At 44.1% G+C, this 25572-nt stretch overlaps 1 protein-coding gene across 4 annotated transcripts in view; it reads left to right on the top strand.

Moving 5' to 3' along the window:
* Positions 1 to 25572, top strand: part of NAGA (alpha-N-acetylgalactosaminidase) — a 315980-nt gene that overhangs the window by 178568 nt on the left and 111840 nt on the right. For all 4 annotated transcript variants that reach the window (XM_069231165.1, XM_069231167.1, XM_069231164.1 and 1 more), the window contains one exon: positions 21483 to 21644. In XM_069231165.1, coding sequence (XP_069087266.1) covers positions 21483 to 21644 — 162 coding nt within the window. The remainder of the gene's footprint in view (positions 1 to 21482; positions 21645 to 25572) is intronic.

The following is a 25572-nucleotide window of genomic DNA, read 5'->3' as shown; positions in this document are numbered from 1 at the left end:
CAGTGGTAGTATCATGGTCTTATTATTGCCAACACTACCCTGCTACTTCCTCTTATTGTGGGTCACTCCTCTCTGCACCAACTCACAGTTCAAGTCACAATTGGTACTTCGTGTGCATTGATGTGTTGGCTTATGCCTTACATATTTAGAACTCGTTCCATCCTCCACCTGAGGATACTGCTGCACATCCTACATTTGTTCTTTAGTGAGGTATTTGAGTTTTCAGTTCCTTGCGAGATACTCATTGAAGGTAGGGATTCTTTCTTAGCTAATCTACAATCTGCCAGAGTGTGACTAGAACCCACTGTCAACAGTATCCTGTCATCACCCCCTAGAGAGTGCAAACTCGGGATACAATAATGGGTCTGGGTAGCTTATAGACAGCTTTGATGCAATTAGCATGCAGGAGTCACATCCCTGCCGATATGTGGCCTAAGTATCGAGCAGGGGGTAAACAATATAGTTTTTCTTTAAATCCCTTTTTAGGCAATTCACTCAATAGATACAGACAACCAACCTTGCATTAGTCCATTAAGCTAGAAGCAGTCAACAAATCATCAACCTATTGATCTAGAGTAGATCCTTTAGGAAAGATGAGGGTGTCCAGATTTTTTTGAGTTCTGGTGAGAAAGTAGAATGTCACTCTATGTACCCTTGGAGCAATCAAGACCACATGACTTGGCCCCTATTAAATGAGCAAGCAAAAAACACTGACAGTGATGGTATATGGGGATAGAGAAGAAGTCAATATAGAAATATACAACAGCAAACCATGCAATAGTTGCTATTGTGCATGACAGAGTGGAAGCAGGGTTTAGTACAACAGGAAAAAACGGCAATACAGCAGAATTCATGGCATGTACTTCTTTCACAAAACAGTAAGTGTCTTTATCAGGCTTTTTAATTAGCAAAAAGGGAGTATTACAGATGTTTCCAGTTGGTACCAAAATCCAGTGTTTCAGTATTGCAACAATAACAAGACAAATCTCAACTTCAGCCTCAGAGTGCAACATTTTTTGTGGTATGCGAGGAAGCCTTTGTATAGAGTTAACCATGATCTTCATATGTTGTGCAGTTAAAACACAGCCTACACCATTAACATGTTTGAGCGGAGTAAAAAATAAAATAAAGTGGAAGGCACTTGATTTGGAGGTCAAGGTTTCACTGTGTTGTCAATTTCACATAAACCATTAGTTGATGCTTCTTAAATGCCCAACTGCAGTATTTTGCCAAGTCCTGCTGTTTCCGGCCCTCAGAAGAGGCTATACAAACCCTGCCAGTCCCGCTGGAAGAGTCTCTCACCTGGGTCTGTTTCCTTTTGTGATCCTGGGTTCCTGGCTGCTGATCCTTATCTCTTCAACTCTAAAATGCCCATCAACTGTCCGAGAGTTTGCCAGCTACCTTTTAAGACGACTCTGCAGAAAGTCCGCTTCAGGTTTTTGATCTATTTTCTTTTCTTTCCCTTTCCATTATGGCTGTTCCTCAGTTAGTTCCTTCCTAATCCATTAGGCTTTCTGTCATGTGGTGTTTGATGCAATTTCCATTACTTATACTATTTTAAGGCCTCAGTCTGATTAGAAGGTGTGTTGCAACAAGGCCGTATTCTTTCTCTTTTGTGATCCTGACTCTGCTCTTGGAACTTCCTCATCTGGATTCCTGACTCCTTGTTTTCTCCAACCCTATTAACACTTCATCAGCAATCACGTTTGTCATGCCTTTGGCATTTTCCTTCTGAAAAGCTGTCAGCTTCTCAAGGCCACTTGCCTACCACATATTCCAGTGCGTGGTGAAATCGTGCCTTCCGGAATCGTTGCGTTTACCTCGGACTGCAGAAGACCCCTATCTGCATCCAAACCTGAACATCATTATTTTCACCCAAACCTGACAGAACGGTGGGCGTTCCAATAAACGCCATCAGTAACACAAAACACAGGCCATTTCAATTTACATAAAGGATTAGTTCCCCGACCGTTTATGTGTGAGTTAGGGTGCAAGAGAAAAGTGTGACAGTCAATAATTAAACCCTAAGAAATAGACACAGGATCAATAATGTAATGAGGCACACGTGTTAGAAATGGCAAGTTTATCAGTCTTTTCACCTGAGAGACGTAGAGAGAGAAATTCAGAGGTTTTCAAGGCAGATTTGCTAGCACCAGCATTAGATAATGGAGGAGATGCAGCTTCATGGCTAGAGCTCTGTGGCATAACATTAGCCCCCATGGCGACCCCTGAGCTCCAGAGGGCCACCTCAGCACAATACACTGACTTGCACTGGCCTCTGGCTTGAGAGCTCCTGACTGGCTCCCGGGTAGGGGGGGCCTCTACGTACTTTGCATAGGGGTCCCCTCAAGTTTTGTTACACCACTGTTAAAGTTGCCAACTTTGGAACTGGGGAACAAGGTTCAGTCGTGGCCTCGGCTCATCATCCTGTGGTTCTGGGCAAATGACTTAGGCATCCTTTTTCCTAAAAAACAATTGCTATGCTTGACTCTCATGTAAACCTCTCCAATGCCCATGGGTCAAGTTCAGCTACATAAAACTGCAAAAAAGACAAGTGTTCTTTCTGTTAATGGTAGATCATCTGATCTACAGGCATTACATCGTTCACAGAGTAGTGGGCTCCTCTCAAGCAGTCCTAAAACGTAGGATATCAATTTTGCTGAAAAAAAGGTCAGTTCATATTGTCCATGCTGATCTTGTGCGTTCTGGGGCAGATTTGAGCAATTCCCTTTCCAGGCCCCTAATTGGCCACAAATGATAAACGAGGAACCATAAAGGGGGCAGACTTTACTCCTCCTCACCCCCAGTTTACAAGATCACCTGCCTCCCTGTCCTTCTCAACCGTTTTGCTGTCCCATTCCTCCTGCCCCCGCCCTCTTGATTATTGGAAAGATTGCATTTGTAAAGACACAAGCTTAGATTCAGTGGATTCTTTCTTTGGTTCTTGCACAGAACACAATGATTTGTAATCAAAACCATTTCTGAAAGGCATTTTGTTTGCCTCCCAAAACAAATGGCTTTCAGCTGCTCCATTTCCGTAAACAGTAGCCCATGAATAAACACTCCTCCAACTTCTTGAGAAGTTTCCATAGTATTGACAGTACCAAAATAATGATCAAGCATCTTTTAAATAGTCAAAGTAATTAGCTGAAGCTTCTTCTTTGTTCTGTTTTCGATCGTTACTCTTTGTACAATCAGTACTTCAGCAATAGCGTTCAGCAGTGCATCTCTGACAGCAATAAGTGCCGCTTCATCAATGGGTGCCTGTTGAAAGCAGCTGACCTTCTTTAATAATTAGTCTTTTACTTCAGTTGGTATGATATTTTGTAGCAGTTGTTTGACATCAGCACAGTCGGGCCAATACCATTCAAATATAGTTTGCAATTGTTCATCAGTGTTTTGAGAGTTGTCATGCCTACCTGGGAATGGTTGCTTGGCCTTGAGAAGGTTGACTAGGGATAGGAACGGTGACTCAGCCCCTACCCTAGGGACCAGCAATTCCCTCAGTGGTAGAAGGGCATCTGCCTGAACATGGGCAAAGTGCAAGGTTTTTCACTGTCCTTCCTAACTGAACGAGTATGTCACTCTATTCGTATGGATACTCCACCTGCAGATTCCTCACCTTTTGAATTGGTCCAGATACCAGAACGGACATAGAAACTTTTCATAGTTCTTCTCTTTCAGTAGGTGGTGCTGATTCCATCTCAGCACTGAAAACAACACAGTTATGATGTCAGTGCTTTCTTCTGCACCTTTCAACACAGATAGGGAGCTACTCTCTGTGATTTTCCTGGTGAAATTTCAAACTAACAAAATATTTCTTATATGCAGTGTGTAGGGATGTCTCCCTCCAAAAATCAAGAATCAATCCCTACTGATCCTGAAATGGACAGATGTCCATAAAAGATCCTCATGAGGCCTGCCTGTGGTACATGGTGCCCAAGAATGACTTGAAGCTGCAGGGGCATAGCTTGGTCTGGGGGGTGTGAGCTTCAGATTTGACAATCATGCTGTTATATCATGTTAATCATTGTATGGGAAGCATCGCATGAGGGTTGCTTAAGGGCCAGTGGTAAAGGAAAGGATTGCGGATTGTGAGTGGTACTCAAAGCACAGTATTTTGTAACATAACCATGTTTTAAGACCTTCAAAACTGAGACCAAGGTGTGTTTATGTATGTTTTTGTCTGAGTGAGTATTTAAAACTCCTAGGTGAAATCAAACAGGCATCTTACCATAGCCGGCTGAACACTCCTGTGCCCAACTATTTAATAAATAATACATTTATCACCCGAAACACTCCCCCTAAAGTTACGCCCCTGCGAAGCTGTTCAACAAATGCGGCCTCATGCACACCAGGGGTACTAAGGCGCACAAGGCCAAACTTTTCATGGCTCAGTCACAAGATGAAAATCAGGCTGGATGCCTATTGAGGTCTGCCTGGAAGTTGCATTCCTCGCTGTCCTCTAATTCTTCTAGAGAGGAGAAAAGGAGTCACTTGTAAACTCCTCGGAGGTCTCATCTGAGCCAAATCCTCGTATCTAAACAGGGTCCCTGAGCTAGATACAGAGAGTAACACACAGGGAAGCAATACTATGAGTATAACGTAGTTTACTCTCCATTAACATAGCAAACATAGGAATGGAAATCTTAAATTCAAATATACAACATACAATATATTTCAATTTAGATATTTATTATAGCTAATTAAACATTCAGTTCGCACATAATATAATCAACATAGAATCAACCAAAAAAATATAATACAACCCCCTAACCTAAATGAAACATACATATATGAAAACATAAATAACATACCAGTAGATACGCAAAAATAAACAAAAAACACAGAACCAACAAAATCACAAAATAGTATACATACAAATTTACAACCGCCTCATACATGAGAGGATATTTAAACAGCACAATAAAGTTACTGCTTTGATGCTACAATTATGCGTTGTAGTTTGGATTGTATAAAATTCAACATAATAACAGCCAATTCTAGGTTATAATTTCCTGATTCAAATTCTCGTGTTGCAGGCCTGATGGTAGCCAATCCTGGTCAGGGCTTCAAATTTGCTAATTTCAAACACTTCATGCCAATGTTCAAGACATGCCAATTTACAAGCCGACGCGCGTTTCGGTGAGTGAAGAAAAATATAAATGCACCTTTATCAGGACTTTATGATTCAGTATAATTAGCATATGTACATCTTGTAATCTTAGATATGAAAGAACTTAGATATCCCTTACAGGCTGGATTAAACACTCTCCAACTTCAAATTTGTAGTCCAAAATGAAGGACTAACACATGGATATAGCTAAATGAAGCTATGCTTTCTCACTCTACAAGTTCACATGGTTTAAAAAACGTAATCCACAGGGGAAACCCACAAGGATACCAAACTTGTAGGGAACAACTTGCTAACAGTATCAGCAGGATCCAGGACATATGACCAGTACGATGATCTCTCGAGGAGCAAAAGTCAACATCAGCCTGCTAGAGGAGGCCTTTTGGCAGCAGCAATGGCACAGATGCATGCCACGGGTCCTGTTCTGGCACTGCCCTGCCTCTATCAATTGCGGCAACGATGCCGGCCTATCTGGAATTTCCTGCACCTTAGGTTGAGTGACTAAGGTCCTGGACTCCCTGATGGCGTTATTCAGTCATGCAAGTGTCTCCTCTGGTGTGCCTGAGGGTTCCATTGGTTCGTTTAGTTCCCCATTTGGGTTTGTGTGGCGAGTTTGCTTTCTGCGCCTTTCAAAGATAGAGTTCCCCCTCGGGGAACACCTTGTGCCCTAGTTGGAGCCATCTTGGTGCCGACGCCCTGGCCAGTGGTTCCTCCAATGTCCCTGACACCAATGCGAGCTCTGAAAAAATGGAAGGCAGTGCACTCCTGTGTCAACCAATGTCAACTCAATATTTGTCACAGTTTGATGTGTCTGTGAGGGTGTAACATCCTGACCCTGGATGTGCATAAAACGTAAACAAGTAGCGCTGTTCCTATCCGGGAACGGCGTCCCCTCCCCACACTCCAAACCTTCCCCTGAAAGAGGAATTATTCCATATTTCACAAATGTTAAAATCCTGTTCAGGTGTTAATAGTTAAATAAGGCTTCATCCTTTCCTCGAAAAATCTAACTCTTGTTAATTCCAACGAGTTGAATTGATTCATACTTGTTGAGACAAGTTAGTATTGAACGACCGCACCTAATGTTCAAATTAAATTGAAGATAAAAAATGAATCAATTCAAACCGTTGGAATTACAAGACTTTTATTTTTTTCGAGGAAAGGATGAAGCCCGATTTAGCAATCAACGCCTGAAGAGGATGTTAACATTTGTGAAATATGGGATCTCTTCTCTTTCAGTGGAACGTTTGCACTGTTCCCGGAGTGGAACTGCGTTCCGTGTTTACCACTGCAAGCTCCAGCTTCACTGACGCTATCGGCGCTGCTCCTGAGGCTACACGGGTACAGGTTTCAAATATCCAAGAAATCACGATGAGGTCTATGAGGTAAGCCCAAGAGACAGCCAAGGAGGACAGGTATCCTGAGGAACCTCAGACTGCCTTATTGGCAGACACCTGATGACACTTTTGACTCCAACGCAGAACATATTCAGATACTTGAAGGTGTGTTCCACATTAGGACGATTGAATGCAGTGAGGCGGCCAACTTGCTGCCCCATATCTCCAGACACTGCTAACTATGTTGCATTACAGAATGATAGTGGATTGACATGCCTTGCAACAGCGATGTGGTGTCCCTCAGTGCCGGTTCCCCGGAAGTAGCTTCTTTTCATATTGTCTTAAGAAAATCAGCAGAAGATCAGAAACTGCCAATTCTTGTCAGTGGAAACACGATCTAACATTCAGCCTGCTTCAGCAAAGGCAGAAGCTTCCTGAATCGTGTACGGAGGTCATTCACAGTTTGAATGAAATCAAATGCAGGAGTTCATTGCTGTGATTCCAAAAGGTGCATCACATGTGAATACCTTTTACAAACATCATCAGTAACTAGCTCTGTTACAAAAAGGACCTATGGAATAAGACAGCATCTTACATGTCGCTCTAGATGCATTATTTATGTGATTCAGTGCCAACGTCAAAGCTGTAAAAAACAATATGTAGGTCAAACTGTGAATGACCTCCGTACACGATTCAGGAACCACAAATCGGCAATAATTAACAAGAAACTTGACCAGCCTATAGCCAACCATTTTAACCTTGTGGACCATTTACTATCAGATTTGAAGATTTTCCCTGTGGAACATGTTTTAAAGGAAGAACTACTGGACATCAGAGAAAATTTCTGGATGTACCGTTTAAAATCACTGCATCCAGATGGACTGAACATCACTGACAATACCACTTGATTTCTGCATATCTGAAGAGTTCTCAGGACTGCATTGATTCCACATTCCAATTGGAATCTTCACTCATGATGCTTTTTGAAAATCCACCAGTGTCAGCTGTGCAGCCACTGAGCAAACCATCTTGTACTACCTGAGGAAGGCAGAAGCTGAAACGTTGTAGTAGAAATATATTTTTGTTCTTTAGTGAGATCATCTGTTTGAGTCACTTCTTTCTTGGATATATATATATATATATATATATATAGATATATATATATAGATAGATAGATATAGATATAGATATATATATATATATCTATATATATATATCTATATCTATATCTATCTATCTATATATATATATCTATATATATATATATATATATATATAAATATATATATATATATATATATTGACTATGAGGAATGTGGTATATCACTCCAGTCTCACCTAGTCACCAAAGGTCACACTGAATAAGAACTTACAGCCGCATGCTACTGACAGCATAACTCTCCAAAACTAAATCAGACTCTGATCCGCAGTGGAAATGTTCAGACTGTCATAATAAGAAATACCAAACTGTGCTGCAATGTCGTACCAGTACTTATACATTCTCTCCCTCTCTATTTTGTTTTAAAAACATGCCAATGAAGAGGATGAGGTGCTGTTAACCCCTTCCCCACCACGGACGTAATGGTTACGTCCATGGCAGCGGCCGTGTGGCGCCATGGACGTAACCATTACGTCCTGAATGCTTCCCTCGGGAGAAGATCTAGCGGGGCTAGGTCAGGGCTGACCGGGGAATCCCTTCCCCTTCCACCCCGACCCCCCCCACCCCCCCCTGTGACGTCAGCGCGCGAGCGCGCGCTGATTTGTCACAGGGGCAGAGCTTCCAGCGCGATTGAAAAAGAAATGCAAAAGCATTTCTTTTTCAATCACTTGGGAGGCCCGGAGGGGCTTCAAAGGGAAGGAAAAGTATTTCCTTCCCTTTGAAGTCCCTCCGAGGGTTTCAAAAGCCAGATTGCTTGCAATCCAGCTTTTGAAACCCCACTAGACACCAGGGATTTTTTATTTTTTCATTGAAATTGACAAAAGGGAGCGACCCCTTGGGCAAGGGTTGCTCCCAGGGGGGGCATTTTTTTGAAAAGGCCTTTTCTGCCCCCAGGGGGGGCAGAAACCTCTAGGCACCAGGGACCATTTTTTTTTTTTTTTTTTTTTTGTTTCATTTTTTTTTATTGAGGTGGGGAGCGACCCCTTAGGCAAGGGTCGCTCCCCTTGGGGGAAAATTATATTTTGGCCATTTCTGCCCCCCTTGGGGGCAGATTGGCCTATTTTGATGAGGCCAATCTGCCCCCAAGGGGGGTAGAAACCACTAGACACCAGGTTTTTTTTAATTTTTTATTATTGTTATTGACAAAAGGGAGCGACCCCTTGGGCAAGGGTCGCTCCCAGGGGGGGCATATTTTTGGGAAGGCCTTTTCTGCCCCCCCTGGGGGCAAATCGGCCTACTATTAGGCCGATCTGCCCCCAGGGAGGGCAGAAACCTCTAGGCACCAGGGACCTTTTTTTTTTTTTTTGTTTCATTTTTTTTTTTTTGGTGGGGAGCGACCCCTTAGGCAAGGGTCGCTCCCCTTGGGGGAAAATTATATTTTGGCCATTTCTGCCTCCCTTGGGGGCAGATTGGCCTATTTTGATGAGGCCAATCTGCCCCCAAGGGGGGTAGAAACCACTAGACACCAGGGAGTTTTTTCTTTGCGTGAATTTCACGCAAAGGGAGCGACCCCTTAGGCAAGGGTCGCTCCCTGGGGGGGAGGGCAATTTATTTTAGGCCATTTCTGCCCCCCCTGGGGGCAGATCGGCCTATTATTAGGCCGATCTGCCCCCAGGGGGGGAAGAAACCTCTAGGCGCCAGGGCAAATTTTTTTTTTGTGTTTTTTTTTTTTGTTCTTTCTTTTTTTTAGAGATGGGGAGCGACCCATCAGGCAAGGGTCGCTCCCCTGGGGGGAAAATTGTATTTAGACCATTTCTGCCCCCCTGGGGGCAGATTGGCCGATTTTAGGTCAATCTGCCCCCAAGGGGGCAGAAACCACTAGGCACCGGGGATTTGTTTTTTGGCGCCAATGTCACGCAGGGGGAGCGACCCTGTAGGCAAGGGTCGCTCCCGGGGGGTGGGGGTTGGGGGGGCAAATTTATTTTAGGCCATTTCTGCCCCCCCGGGGGACAGATCGGCCTATTATTAGGCCGAACTGCCCCCGGGGGGGGGGGGGGGGCAGAACACTCTAGGCGCCAGGGCAATTTTTTTTTTGTGTGTTTTTTTGTTGTTGTTTCTTTTTTTAGAGATGGGGAGCGACCCATCAGGCAAGGGTCGCTCCCCTGGGGGGGCAAATTGTATTTAGACCATTTCTGCCCCCCTGGGGGCAGATTGGCCAATTTTAGGTCAATCTGCCCCCAAGGGGGCAGAAACCACTAGGCACCGGGGATTTGTTTTTTGGCGCCAATGTCACGCAGGGGGAGCGACCCCGTACGCAAGGGTCGCTCCCGGGGGGGCAAATTTATTTTAGGCCATTTCTGCCCCCGGGGGGGGGGGCAGAAACCTCTAGGCCCCAGGGGAATTTTTCTTTTTTTTTTTCTTTGTTTTTTTTTTTTAGAGATGGGGAGCGACCCATCAGGCAAAAGTCGCTCCCCTGGGGGACAAATTGTATTTAGGCCATTTCTGCCCCCCTTGGGGGCAGATTGGCTGAGTTTAGGTCAACCTGCCCCCAAGGGGGCAGAAACCACTAGGCACCGGGGATTTGTTTTTTGGTGCCAATGTCACGCAGGGGGAGCGACCCCGTAGGCAAGGGTCGCTCCCGGCGGGGGAGGGTGGGGGTTGGGGGGGCAAATTTATTTTAGGGCATTTCTGCCCCCCCCCCCTGGGGCCGGCTGAGCTACAGGCCAAACACCACAGGTAGGCACCTTGCAAAAAACACCTCTGTTTTCTGTGAAAAAATATGTTGTGTCCACGTTGTGTTTTGGGCCATTTCCTTTTGTGGGCGCTAGGCCTACCCACAGAAGTGATGTACCATTTTTATCGAGAGACTTAGGGGAACGCTGGGTGGAAGGAAATTTGTGGCTCCTCTCAGATTCCAGAACTTTCTGTCACCGAAATGAGAGGAAAAAGTGTTTTTTGGGCAAATTTGATGTTTGCAAAGGATTCTGGGTAACATAACCTGGTCAGAGCCCCGCAAGTCACCCCATCTTGGATTCCCCTGGGTTTCTAGTTTTCAAAAATGCACTGGTTTGCTAGGTTTCCTCAGGTGTCGGCTGAGCTACAGGCCAAAATCCACAGGTAGGCACTGCTTTTTATAAAAAAATGTGATGTGTCCACGTTGTGTTTTGGGCCCTTTCCTTTCGTGGGCGCTAGTCCTACCCACACAAGTGATGTATCATTGTTATCGGGAGACTTGGGGGAACGCTGGGAAGAAGGAAATTTGTGGCTCCTCTCAGATTCCAGAACTTTCTGCCACAGAAATGTGAGTAACATGTGTATTTTTAGCCAAATTTTGAGGTTTGCAAAGGATTCTGGGTAACAGAACCTGGTCCGAGCCCCGCAAGTCACCCCTCCTTGGATTCCCCTAGGTCTCTAGTTTTCAGAAATGCACAGGTTTGGTAGGTTTCCCTAGGTGCCGGCTGAGCTAGAGGCCAAAATCTACAGGTAGGCACTTCGCAAAAAACACCTCTGTTTTTTTCCAAAATTTAGGATGTGTCCACGTTGCGCTTTGGGGTGTTTCCTGTCGCCGGCGCTAGGCCTACCCACGCAAGTGAGGTATCATTTTTATCGGGAGACTTGGGGGAACGCTGGGTGGAAGGAAATTTGTAGCTCCTCTCAGATTCCAGAACTTTCTGCCACAGAAATGTGAGTAACATGTGTATTTTTAGCCAAATTTTGAGGTTTGCAAAGGATTCTGGGTAACAGAACCTGGTCCGAGCCCCGCAAGTCACCCCTCCTTGGATTCCCCTAGGTCTCTAGTTTTCAGAAATGCACAGGTTTGGTAGGTTTCCCTAGGTGCCGGCTGAGCTAGAGGCCAAAATCTACAGGTAGGCACTTCGCAAAAAACACCTCTGTTTTTTTCCAAAATTTAGGATGTGTCCACGTTGCGCTTTGGGGTGTTTCCTGTCGCCGGCGCTAGGCCTACCCACGCAAGTGAGGTATCATTGTTATCGGGAGACTTGGGGGAACGCTGGATGGAAGGAAATTTGTAGCTCCTCTCAGATTCCAGAACTTTCTGCCACAGAAATGTGAGGGACATGTGTTTTTTTAGCCACATTTTGAGGTTTGCAAAGGATTCTGGGTAACAGAACCTGGTCCGAGCCCCGCAAGTCACCCCTCCTTGGATTCCCCTAGGTCTCTAGTTTTCAGAAATGCACAGGTTTGGTAGGTTTCCCTAGGTGCCGGCTGAGCTAGAGGCCAAAATCTACAGGTAGGCACTTCGCAAAAAACACCTCTGTTTTTTTCCAAAATTTAGGATGTGTCCACGTTGCGCTTTGGGGTGTTTCCTGTCGCCGGCGCTAGGCCTACCCACGCAAGTGAGGTATCATTTTTATCGGGAGACTTGGGGGAACGCTGGGTGGAAGGAAATTTGTAGCTCCTCTCAGATTCCAGAACTTTCTGCCACAGAAATGTGAGTAACATGTGTATTTTTAGCCAAATTTTGAGGTTTGCAAAGGATTCTGGGTAACAGAACCTGGTCCGAGCCCCGCAAGTCACCCCTCCTTGGATTCCCCTAGGTCTCTAGTTTTCAGAAATGCACAGGTTTGGTAGGTTTCCCTAGGTGCCGGCTGAGCTAGAGGCCAAAATCTACAGGTAGGCACTTCGCAAAAAACACCTCTGTTTTTTTCCAAAATTTAGGATGTGTCCACGTTGCGCTTTGGGGTGTTTCCTGTCGCCGGCGCTAGGCCTACCCACGCAAGTGAGGTATCATTGTTATCGGGAGACTTGGGGGAACGCTGGATGGAAGGAAATTTGTAGCTCCTCTCAGATTCCAGAACTTTCTGCCACAGAAATGTGAGGGACATGTGTTTTTTTAGCCACATTTTGAGGTTTGCAAAGGATTCTGGGTAACAGAACCTGGTCCGAGCCCCGCAAGTCACCCCTCCTTGGATTCCCCTAGGTCTCTAGTTTTCAGAAATGCACAGGTTTGGTAGGTTTCCCTAGGTGGTGGCTGAGCTAGAGGCCAAAATCTACAGGTAGTCACTTTGCTAAAAACAGCTCTGTTTTCTGTGATATGTCCACGTTGTGTTTTGGGGCATATCCTGTCGCGGGCGCTAGGCCTACCCACACAAGTGAGGTATCATTTTTATCGGGAGACGTGGGGGAACGCTGGGTGGAAGGAAATTTGTGGCTCCTCTCAGATTCCAGAACTTTCTGCCACAGAAATGTGAGGAACATGTGTTTTTTTAGCCAAATGTTGAGGTTTGCAAAGGATTCTGGGTAACAGAACCTGGTCCGAGCCACACAAGTCACCCCTCCTTGGATTCCCCTAGGTCTCTAGTTTTCAGAAATGCATAGGTTTGGTAGGTTTCCCTAGGTGGCGGCTGAGCTAGAGGCCAAAATCTACAGGTAGTCACTTTGCTAAAAACAGCTCTGTTTTCTGTGATATGTCCACGTTGTGTTTTGGGGCATATCCTGTCGCGGGCGCTAGGCCTACCCACACAAGTGAGGTATCATTTTTATCGGGAGACGTGGGGGAACGCTGGGTGGAAGGAAATTTGTGGCTCCTCTCAGATTCCAGAACTTTCTGCCACAGAAATGTGAGGAACATGTGTTTTTTTAGCCAAATTTTGAGGTTTGCAAAGGATTCTGGGTAACAGAACCTGGTCCGAGCCCCGCAAGTCACCCCTCCTTGGATCCCCCTAGGTCTCTAGTTTTCAGAAATGCACAGGTTTGGTATGTTTCCCTAGGTGGCGGCTGAGCTAGAGGCCAAAATCTACAGGTAGTCACTTTGCTAAAAACAGCTCTGTTTTCTGTGATATGTCCACGTTGTGTTTTGGGGCATATCCTGTCGCGGGCGCTAGGCCTACCCACACAAGTGAGGTATCATTTTTATCGGGAGATGTGGGGGAACGCTAGGTGGAAGGAAATTTGTGGCTCCTCTCAGATTCCAGAACTTTCTGCCACAGAAATGTGAGGAACATGTGTTTTTTTAGCCAAATTTTGAGGTTTGCAAAGGATTCTGGGTAACCGAACCTGGTCCGAGCCACACAAGTCACCCCTCCTTGGATTCCCCTAGGTCTCTAGTTTTCAGAAATGCACAGGTTTGGTAGGTTTCCCTAGGTGGCGGCTGAGCTAGAGGCCAAAATCTACAGGTAGTCACTTTGCTAAAAACAGCTCTGTTTTCTGTGATGTGTCCAGGTTGTGTTTTGGGGCATATCCTGTTGCGGGCGCTAGGCCTACCCACACAAGTGAGGTATCATTTTTATCGGGAGACGTGGGGGAATGCTGGGTGGAAGGAAATTTGTCGCTCCTCTCAGATTCCAGAACTTTCTGCCACAGAAATGTGAGGAACATGTGTTTTTTTAGCCAAATTTTGAGGTTTGCAAAGGATTCTGGGTAACAGAACCTGGTCCGAGCCACACAAGTCACCCCTCCTTGGATTCCCCTAGGTCTCTAGTTTTCAGAAATGCACAGGTTTGGTAGGTTTCCCTAGGTGGCGGCTGAGCTAGAGGCCAAAATCTACAGGTAGTCACTTTGCTAAAAACAGCTCTGTTTTCTGTGATGTGTCCACGTTGTGTTTTGGGGCATATCCTGTCGCGGGCGCTAGGCCTACCCAAACAAGTGAGGTATCATTTTTATCGGGAGACTTGGGGGAACATAGAATAGCAAAACAAGTGTTATTGCCCCTTGTCTTTCTCTACATTTATTCCTTCCAAATATAGGGGTGTGTGTAAAAAAGACATCTATTTGAGAAATTCCATGTAATTCACGTGCTACTATGGTCACCCCGGAATTCAGAGATGTGCAAATAACCACTGCTCCTCAACACCTTATCTTGTGCCCTTTTTGGAAATGCAAAGGTTTTCTTGATAGCTATTTTTTACTCCTTATATTTCAGCAAATGAATTACTGTATACCCGGTATAGAATGAAAACGCACTGCAGGGTGCAGCTCATTTATTGGCTCTGGGTTCCTCGGGTTCTTGATGAACCTACAAACCCTACATATCCCCGCAACCAGAGGAGTCCAGCAGACGTAACGGTATATTGCTTTCGATAATCTGACATTGCAGGGAAAAGTTGCAGAGTAAAAAGTAGAGAAAAATTGATGTTTTTTTCACCTCAATTTCAATATTTTTCTTTTTCAGCTGTTATTTTCTGTAGGAAACCCTTGTAGGATCTACACAAATGACCCCTTGCTGAATTCAGAATTTTGTCTACTTTTCAGAAATGTTTAGGTTTCTGGGATCCAGCATTGGTTTCATGACCATTCCTGTCACTGACTGGAAGGAGGCTGAAAGCACAAAAAATTGCACAAATGGGGTATGCCCCAGTAAAATGCCAAAATTGTGTTGAAAAATTGGGTTTTCGGATTCAAGTCTGCCTGTTCCTGAAAGCTGGGAAGCTGCTGAGTTTAGCACTGCAAACCCTTTGTTGATGCCATTTTCAGGGGAAAAACCACAAGCCTTCTTCTGCAGCCACTTTTTCCAATTTTTTTGAAAAAAACAAAATTTTCCCTGTATTTTGGCCAATTTCTTGGCCTCTTTCAGGGGAACCCATAAAGTCTGGGTACCTCCAGAATCCCTAGGATGTTGGAAAAAAAGGACGCAAATTTGGCTTGGTTAGCTTATGTGGACAAAAAGTTATGCGGGCCTAAGCGCGAACTGCCCCAAATAGGCAAAAAAAGGCCTGGCACAGGAGGGGGAAAAGGCCTGGCAGCGAAGTGGTTAAACATGTAGAAATATGCTATTAGAGCACTGAAAACTCAGTGATAAATTCTGAACCTTTCAGTCAGACCAGCTAAGTAAAGCTTTCAGGTGATGTTGTAATGTAGAATTCAATGCTCTAATAGTATAAAAAAATTGACTTTTTTTGTTTGGTCTTACAAAGTGCATGTTTTTATTTTTGTAGCTTTGTGTAGCTTACACAAGGCCCAACAGGCATTAGAGTGCTTTACAAAGAGACTGGCAAAAAGCAAATAGAAATATACACTACCTAGAAAAAGGAGATAAGATCAGGATAAATGACAATATTTAAATCTTAATAAAGGTTGTGTTTATTGGGTTGATAAACTAACAATAGTAGCTTCTAGCGTAATTAAATGTTCACAAAACATTATAGGTGGGCGAGCTCCTGAAAGCTTGAGCATGAAGCTGGATTCTGGCTTAGCTTAAGGTTCTTTTGGAACCTCGTGCCCCTAGCCATACTTTCATGTGGCTTCTGCCTGCCTCCCCTCCCTGTACCCTGGATGTTATTTTATAACCAGAGTTGGTGACTTTGGAGCAGGGGAATCAGCGTCTTAGAGTAAACTTAGGCCCATATTTATACTTTTTGACGTAACACAGTTTTGAGTCAAAAAGTATACCGCTGGCTTGCGTTATTTCAGAGCGCCAGCCAGGCGCCATATTTATGGAATGCCGCGAGCCGTCGCAAAGGGTGAACTAACGTTAAAAAAAATGATGTTAGGGTGGTGGCGGTGGCGGTGTGGGAGAATGGGGCTTTGCACTAAAAAATGACTTTAGGCTGGTTAGAGGTAAAAAAGAATGCCTCTACCAGCCTAGCATAATTTCCTGATGCAAAACCATCCATACCACATGACTCCTGTCTTAGACAAGACAGGAGTCACGCCCACCACCCCACTGGTCAGCAAAGGGGACCTGTGTCCCCTGGGCATGGCCGTTGCACCCATTGCCATGCAGGGGCTCCCAAGTTGGGCCCCTGATGGCGCTTTAATTTAAAGAATAAAGTACTTACCCATGCTTACCCTACTTACCTGAGATGGGGTCCCCCATCCTCCGGCATCCCTCTGGTGTGGGTAGGGGTGTTCCTGGTGCTTGAGGTGGGCACCTGTGGACCTATTCCATGGTGTTCAACCATGGAAATGGGTCCACAGGTCCCCTAACGCCTGGTCTGACCCAGGCGTTAAATAATGGTGCAAGCAGCTTTGCACCATTATTTAGCCCCTCTTCCCACCAGTGTGTCATTTTAGCATGGGTGGGATAAATATGGGGCTAGCACCATTTTTTAGATGAGAAAGCCTACCTTGCATCTCATTGACGCAAGGTAGGTTCACGTATCTAAAAAATGGTGCAAACTCCAATATTTAGACATTAGGCGTGTCTAGCTTCAAAATATAAATATGGAGTTAATTTTGCTCTGAATTTGCGTTAAAAAAATGACGCAAATTCGGCACAAATGGAGTATTACTATGCCCCTTAACATTCACTGATTCTGGGCAAATCACTTAATCTCCTCATGCCTATGATCAATGAATGATGACCTTGTTTAATGTAACTGGTGCACATGTAAATTGCTCCAATACCTTTGGGTCATGTTTGTGCTATATAAAACTGCAGACAAGTGCACAAAGAGGTAAAGAAAAAGCTTTAATATAAGGAAAATCGAATAGATACCCATTTACTGCCTGATTGTACAAAGTGACACCAGTATAAATTGTGGCTTCCTCATTTAAATTGTGTGAAGTTAGGCAAATATTTTATTTTAGGAAAACTCTTTTTGCTTCAATATTGCGTAAAAAAGCACTTTCAAGTATGTAAGTTCAGAACATCAGTTGTACAGAAACATATGTTTGATTTAGTAGACTATAATATTGCTCAATAATTACCTGGGCCACATGCAGGGTTCACATGAAAATTGCTTTTCCTCCTAGTTTACTCATTGTTCATGTTTAAATAAAATTCTTCTCAATACAATGCTATAATCTGATTATTAATGTCAAAGCTTCCACATGTTAAAGAAATAAACTTTTTGAGTTTTGTAGAGGTTTTATCATATTTATGTCACATTTTATGTAGACTTTACCTGTTAAATATTTTCAGGGCCGGACTCTTGCACAGGCTCTCCCCTTTAATTTGTTAGCTCACCCACTTGTACAAAAGTTTGGGATTTAATGAAACATCCCATGTTCAAAAAAGAAAACTGTAGAAATGGAAATCTCACTGTAGCATGCAGTGAAGTTGAAGGGGAACAGCAAATGTTGACAGGCCTCTCTCTCTGTGTGCCTATAGTGAGGAATCTTGCAGCCACGTTTTCCAGAACGTCATTCTTTAACTTTTATTGCTAACGGATTAGAACACAAAGAATTACGTATTGAGAAAAAACACCTTTACATTACCGTGAGAAGGATTTCCACATTTCCACAGGACATATAATTAAAACCCAAGTTTTGTACAGGTGGCCAAGCAAACAAATTAAACAGGAAGCGCCCCTGCAAGAGCCCTGAAAATATTTAAAAGCAATCATTTGCATCTGTGAATGGAATGATCTCCGTATTTGCAGCGTTTGTCTTTGTGTTCTGAACTGCAATAAAAGTTAAATGCTGCCAAATACGATGGAGATCACCCCATCCATAGATGCAAATGATTGCCTTTCAGGTTTAATTAGCCTCCTTTGTTTTATTGCTCCTCTGACAGATTTCTTCACTTGGACCTTGAAAGTCTGACCTTTGAAATGTGTGCTCCATTGTGCCCCCTGCACGGAGATCGATTGCTCTGTGCGCGGCCGCTGAGGCGCTCACCTTAGAGGGAACATTGATGGTGACCCTAGATTTCTTATTAAATATTCAGGAAAAGTACTTTCAGGAAGTTAACTTTTCCCAGACTGGAGCTCCTGAAGGAGCTTCAGGCACTTCTGACCCCACTTAGGACACAGCAAGCCGGATCACAGTTGCCACCCAGTCAATAAACACAATCAGACTCTACATTTCAGAAACTTTTAAACATGCTAAAACTGGCTGACCTGATCAGCGAGTCAAGCAAAGGCCTGTTCTCCACCCAAGCTCCCCACTGAGAATTCTCTGTCTTATCTTTGTTACCAGGGTTGGTGTGTCTCAATCCACTCATTCAAGCAAGTGTAGGCGTTTCTCACCCCGAAGCGTCAGGACTGTCAAAGAAAAAACGCCCACATGCCAGTCGTAATCTGCAGAAATGAATAACCTGTGAATCACTGGCCCAGTCCTCCACGGATTCCGTAGAAAGCTGGGAGTGAATTTTACTTATTACAGAGGAGCAGGACACACACATTTATAGAACTTCACTAACAGTTCTGCAATTGCGGCGCATGCTCCGAAAGATCTTCTGATGGATCCCCACCGAAACCAGGAAGACGGTCACCCAGGCACTCGTCACCAGCCGACTGGACTACGGTAACACCCTCTACACCGGAACCACGGCCAAACTACAGAAAAGACTCCAACGCATCCAGAACGCCTGCGCACGCCTCATCCTTGACATCCCCCGTCAAAGCCACATCTCCGGACACCTGAGAGACTTGCACTGGCTCCCCGTCAGCAAGAGAATCACGTTCCGTCTCCTCACCCACGCACACAAGGCCCTCCACGACCTGGCCCCAGGTACCTCAACAACCGCCTGACCTTCTACACTCCCAACCCGCCAGCTACGATCGACCAGCCACGCCCTCGCCGCCGTGCCACGCATTAGAAAAGCCACCATGGGAGGAAGATCCTTTTCCTACCTGGCAGCCAAGACTTGGAACTCCCTCCCCATCCACCTCCGCCTGACCCAAGACCACCTCTCCTTCAGGAAGCAACTCAAGACCTGGCTGTTCGAGCAGTAGCGGTCCCCCCTCCCCCAGCGCCTTGAGACCCTCCGGGTGAGTAGCGCGCTATACAAATTTCTTGATTGATTGATTGATTACAGCCAATCAAAGGGAACATCCAAATGTCTAAAAGCTAACATCACGAGGAAAGAGGACCTTCAGTTGTAACAAGAATGTAAACATTTTCAGTTGAGCAAGCTAATTAACACCTCCCTTTCGAAAGCTTAGCTTAGATAAAGAGAGGCTGAGCACGGCAAAAGTGGGCACTTTCTTTAGTCATTTGTTAACATGAGCAGAAAAACATGGCTGATACAAATTAAAGTTACTCTAATAAATCATTATTTCACTTGAACAATAAACACCGTTGCATACTCTAACCTACTGGTAGACTACCAAAAATATCTTTTGTTTTTAAATTTGTCTTTTCTCGTATTCGTTACATATGTTTTAAAAAAATAAGGACCCTGGAACATGAGCATGACTTTCAGTGTTTGTGAATTCATTAGAAATAGGTGAAAATCCCTTTATGACGGTCTAGTCATTTGTCTTTTATTTTTTCCCTGTTTAGAAAATAAAATTAATGAGGTATATTTAAAGCCAGTTTAAAGGCTTTAGAATATTTTAGTGTGGATTCGTTTTTTTAATATCTTCCGGTCAGATTCGAAGATCATTATTTTTTTTAAGAATAGAGATAGGCTTGTAAAAAGTGATCCGGGGTTTTGCATAAAGGCGGAGATATTCAGTGTTCATGGGGTCAATAAAGATTCCTATTGGAACAGAAATGCCTGATTACGAATATCTGATATCCTGTTTTAAATTTTTGGCCGCAGCTTTAAATTAAGCTGACGTGTGTTCAAAGGCCTGGGCCTGTCCCTTGATATGAATGAAGTCCTTGGCCTGGCCTGTGTCCTGTAGAAGCCCCCACTATGCCTGCCCTTCAGTGTTTAACATTTCTTTGGAGAAAAGCAAAAGGCCCCTTAGGACTGTCTAGTCAGTTGACTTTATTTTTTACCCGTTTTCAAAAGAAAGTAATATATATTTAAGCCTAGTTTAAAGTCTTTAGATATTTGTAGTGGTGATTTCTATTGTGTTTATTTATCCTCCTGTTTGCTCAGATATGAAGGGTTTTAAACCTGTTTTTAATAAAGAAGATGCCCTTGTAAAAAGTGAGCCAGGATACCCCACACAGGCGAAATATTCTAGGTTCATGGAAATAATAAAGATTCCTATTGCACTATAAATGCCCCCCTGCCTGGTGTGCAGCCTTCTTCCCCTGCCCTAAATGCCTGACTGCGAGTATCTGCTATAATGTTTTTAGGGTCGAGCTTTCGTTGCATGCGCTTGCGCATGCGTTTCGCTTGGGAGACTCTTTAGGAGTCAGAAAAGGGCTTCGAGCCCCGATCACGTGACGTCAGTTGTCTTTCATTGGTTCCTGGGCTTGACTGTTAAAATCTGCTTTCTTTCATTAGTGTAAGGCACGCATACGTCATGCCTTTTCTGGTGGTTAGCCCTCCTCGAGTGCAGCGACCAAGTACTGAAAACATGCGAGGCTCGCTGTTTCCCGTCCGGTTTGTGGGTTACTTTTTATCTTTTGTTCGCAGTGCAATCTCGCTTGGCAGAAGTGGAACGCTTTGCATAACATCGACGATGTTACACAGTTAATTGCACTTTTGCCGGTTACATAGATAATTGCATTTTTGCCGATAGGTTTCTTTACGAGTGAACTGTAGCAGCGCAATCGTGCTATTTTTTTATTTCAATGTGTAAAGAAAAATCCGGTTGGGAGTTTACAACTGCTAATAGCAGCGCGATCGTGCTTTTTTTTTCTTTCAATGTGGAAAGAAAAATCCGGTTGGGAGTTTACAACTGCTAATAGTTGTAACTCGGAGAAATGCGAGAACCTAGTGCATTGCAAATGCTTGTTTATTTTTGCCTTAGCCTTAAATTAAGCTGGTGTGTGTTCAAAGGCCTAGGACTGTCCCTTGATGTAAGTGAAGTCCTTGAACTGTCCTGTTTTCTGTAGGAGCACACCAAGCATGCCCACATTGTACCTACAGAGGACAACTGTGGCTACAATGGGTTTAGCATGTAAAAAGTGGGTGCTGTGCACCATGTTTGTTTTGTGAATCCATAGTTGTGATCATCGATAGTGAATGATTCAAGCATGTGACTTAGTATATGAAGTATAACAACCCTGGAGATCTGTAGTTACAAGTAAGTAACTCTTATTTTGAGCTGCACAAAAGTTCTTCTGTACCTTCTCATGCTATAGAAATTCCGTTTTCCGGGAGAAGAGGACTGTTGTGTATTAAGGTCCACTTTTATCCTCATTTTCTGTTTTTCTCCATTTTTAGGTTGATTACAAACTTCTGGGGAAGATCTGCAACATGTGGCGGAACTTTGACGACATAACAGATTCATGGAACAGCATACTGAAAATTGTGGACTGGTACGCCTTGCACCAGGATGTGCTTCAGCCGGTAGCAGGCCCTGGCCACTGGAATGACCCAGACATGGTGAGGGTGGACAGGAGTGCCTGGGGATGGGAGGGCCTCCTATTACTTTTGGGGAACCTTCTGAGGACTGCACGGTCTTTCCCACATCTCTCTTGCCATTGCACATCAGTCCTGACCTGGGGCATCACTACCATTCTAGTAATGTATAACTATGCCAATGCACTCCAGATTTGACATCATTCCAGTGCTGAAACTTTACAGAGCTCTCCCTTTACCCTTAGGCTCAATTCCCTAGGACCACTGCTGTGCTAGGAGATCTGCTAATGCACCTCATTCTTGACCTGCAGCTCCCCCTACTGTTCTATTTGTTTGATACACACAGCTATGCCTGTAAATCTTAGTCATAAAATATTCTTCCCCCTCACAGTAGCGGGACTGTCTGTTGCATCTCCCGTTTATGCACATCATTTTGTAGGTGTCCTAACTGTGCTACTCGAGGATTGGCCCCCTCGACGTGTGCAATGTGCGGAATACTATACAAATCCTCTGAATAACCTGCAACATCTTTTTAAACAGTTATTTTTGAAAACTTTTGCATGAAGTAGTCTTCATAGTGAAAATCCTCTCTGCTCCTTTAAAAGCTTGAGCCTTGCTGGTCAATTAACTCACAGAATGCTGAGGTTCCAAGGCAGCCTCTTAACCAGTTTTTCCACTCACCAGATTTTGGAACTTCGTACATTGTTTCTAGTTCTAATTTGTTGGTAAATTGTGAAGGTGTTTTACAGCAGATTACAACATATTTGCTAAAATCCATATTCTCAAGTGTCCTGGCAATTTCGTGAAACCATGGCCCCTTTCAAGTTTACATCTAGTGTAATAGCAAATTGGCAGTTTGAGACAGGCACCTTCGATACAGTTTGAGTCTGTCATGTAAGCATGATGTCACTGAATGTCAGCATTGTATATGGATTCTGTATTGACTCAAATGTAAGTTGTTGCTTCACTTCATAATGAGGGATCTCAACAGATAGAGCCTGCAGAGCCACACTCTAAACCCGGTGCTCCGCTTTAAACAAGGAGTATGGGAGAATTTCTCATCAAACTGTGGTTAGATAAATCACCCCTTTCACTTCAGCTACTCATCATGCAGTAGCAAGTTCCACATTGGTATATTTGGTACCAACCCATCATTCAGTATTGTGGAAATGATGGAGGATGAGACATTGTCCAGTTTTCCATTGACAGTCTAATTAAAAAAATACACAGTAGCAGTATTAAGAAAACATTTCGAGTATCTGATGGATCCAGGGACCTCTGACATAGCATCTGCCGATTTTCAGAAAACACCAACAGAATTTACATTTCTCTCTAGAATTTCACCCTTATTTAAAACCAGCCATTCTAACAAGAAAGGTTTGTAAGAAATAGCATAGTGTCTAGATTCTGACGCTGATTTTGTTAGCACAACTTCACCGGCTTTCTCTTGACATTAGCTGTGGCCAAATGGAGAATGTCTTTGGGTTGTTGAATGTGATTCCTTCTCCAGATATGAAAGTGTGAGGTTGACCTCAGGCAAAGGAATGTTTCACCTGACTGGCAGTAATCTAAGGGTGGGGCATGAAAATGATGGTACTTTTACATCCCGCCTGCTCTTACTCTCAAACTTGTGGGTACCTGCCAGCCACAGAGTGAATCAAAAAATACTTCTCCAAATTGCTAAAACCAAGGCACTGCAAAGCCAGTGTTATGCATTTATGTGCACATAGAGTGTGTCCAGGCCATTCCACCAGTCTGGTACATGCCCTGCCAATTCCCCTTTTCTCTCTTAGGTATGGATTATAACCTGCTTCTCTTGTGTTCTACATTTCTGTACTGTGGGGCTCCTTTTCAGCCTCTAATTCAATGTTCTTGCTTCGTCTAGCGCAGTCTGTGCTGCAGTGCACCTTTCCTTTCCTTCTCGAGTGGCATGCTGTCTTGTGTGCCCCTTCCTGGGCACTGCCGTATAGCATGTTCTCCCACCTTCTTTCCGTTCTCCTGTGGCATGCTGTCATTTGCTTCTCTTTGCTCTCTCCTGCTGCATGCTGGCATTTGTAGGCCTCCATTTAAATCCTCACGCCATGCTGCCCTTTCTTTGCATTCGTTTGCAATCTGCTGTGGCAGAATTACCTTGCTTTATCCCTTTCAACAGAGAGGACGGTGGGTTGCTTATGATTTCATAGTGATTCCTCTGCAGAAAAACTAGGATTACTGGTAAGAAACCATCCTTTCCTTCAGGGGATCTCCTTTGATAATCTTAAACACTGAGAAGAATAACAAGCCTTTCCCTAATAAGAGCGCCTGAAGAGAAAGATTTCTCAAAGTTGCCTGCCCTATTTGGGTGTCTGTTCTCGAACCTGAGTTGAGACAGCAGTGTGTGGTAAAGGTGTGAACAGAGCTCCAATTGGCTGCTTTACAGTTCTCTGAAATTTCTTAATAAGGCAGCTGTAGGCCCTTTACCACTGGCAGAGTGGGCCTTTTGTTTGCAAAATAGTGTCTTATTTGCTTTTTGGTAGCATAATAGAATGCAGAAGACTATACTTCTTGGCAATGGCTGTTTCGAAGTGGCTCTTTCTGTTTTTGAAGGACCATAGTTTGCAAATATATTTTTTTATCTCATTTTTTTGTCATGATAAAATGTAAGAACTATTCTGACATCTAAGTGTGGTGAGAGCTCTCTGCAGAAATAGTATGATAGAAATTTGCCATTCCTGCAGGGCCACCCAGGATTTTTTGCCTTTTTAATTAACCCTGTTTTTGTTGGCTGTAGAGCTCTGCACTTTACCCTGCTAACCAGTGGTAACGTGCTTGTGCTTTCCAGGTAAACATGGTAAATTGGTATACAGCTGATTGTCACATTTCATTTACTTATAAGACCCTAGTATATGGTACTACATATACCTAGGGCCTGTAAATTAAATGCTGCTTATGAGCTGCAACACGCATTGGAAAATATGTCTGCAGGATGGCCACTGCAGTCTGGATATTCAGTCCTGAACTGCCATTTCGAACTGACAAAATAAAACCTTTGCTAGGCCTAAAACTTCCTTTTTTAAATCAATGTCACCACTACGGTAGGCCATAAAAGCACATAGAGCATAGTACATGGTATTTAAAAGTAGGGTGTACAGATTTATTGTTTTACATGTCCTGGCAGAGAAAAACCTTCAAAGTTTTTTATTCATAGTGGCAATGCTGCCTCTCGCATAGGGTAACACTGGTCTACTCTATTACAATTAATAAGTGCTAAATCCATTTAGAGATATCTAGAAAAATGTTTTAAGGGCTCATTTTAATAGTATTTAAAACCCAACTTAATGGTCAAGTCGGATTTTATACTACTCTTTTGAAAATCATCCTTTTTGAAAGTTGTAATTTTCCTGCCTCAAAACAAAAGGCTTTTCTGCCAGTGTAAAGCTGTCACCTGGACCCTTATGATTCCTCTGTGGTGAGATGTGTATTCCTCCCAGACAGTGAACAAAGGACTCTGGGTGTGGGTAGGGGTTCTCGTCCCTTGACAGAATGGCCTAAGGGCTGTGACCATCCCTTTCCTGAGCTTCAAAGGATGCTTACCCTGACTTTAGCAGATGACCCCAGGAATCCAGCAGCTAATCCAAGGGTCAGCTGCTGACCTCCTCTGTGAGCTATAGAGACACAACAAGCTTCTAGAGGCCTCTCTCCCAGCAACTGTCAAGATGACCAGTTTCACCTTGACCTGCCCAGGACCCTGCTCCTGGCCTCTGATGAATGACTCCTAACTCCCATGTGATGCCCCCTTCCCCTAGGAACCTAGGTCCTGAAACCTTGGCTGGTGTTAGAGTGTAATTCTCCTGTCCCCTAACTGTAAGACATGGGACTTAAAAATGTTTTGCCAACTCTCTGCCTGGAAAACCACTTGAAACTGGGATCATGGTCGAAACCTCAGCTGTTGACGTTGAATTACCCGGTGGCC

This window comes from Pleurodeles waltl, chromosome 4_2 (assembly GCF_031143425.1).
Source record: "Pleurodeles waltl isolate 20211129_DDA chromosome 4_2, aPleWal1.hap1.20221129, whole genome shotgun sequence".
Lineage (NCBI taxonomy): Eukaryota > Metazoa > Chordata > Amphibia > Caudata > Salamandridae > Pleurodeles > Pleurodeles waltl.
The sequence above is the reverse complement of the archived record's forward strand: the minus strand, read 5'-3'. Positions and strand labels throughout refer to the sequence as shown.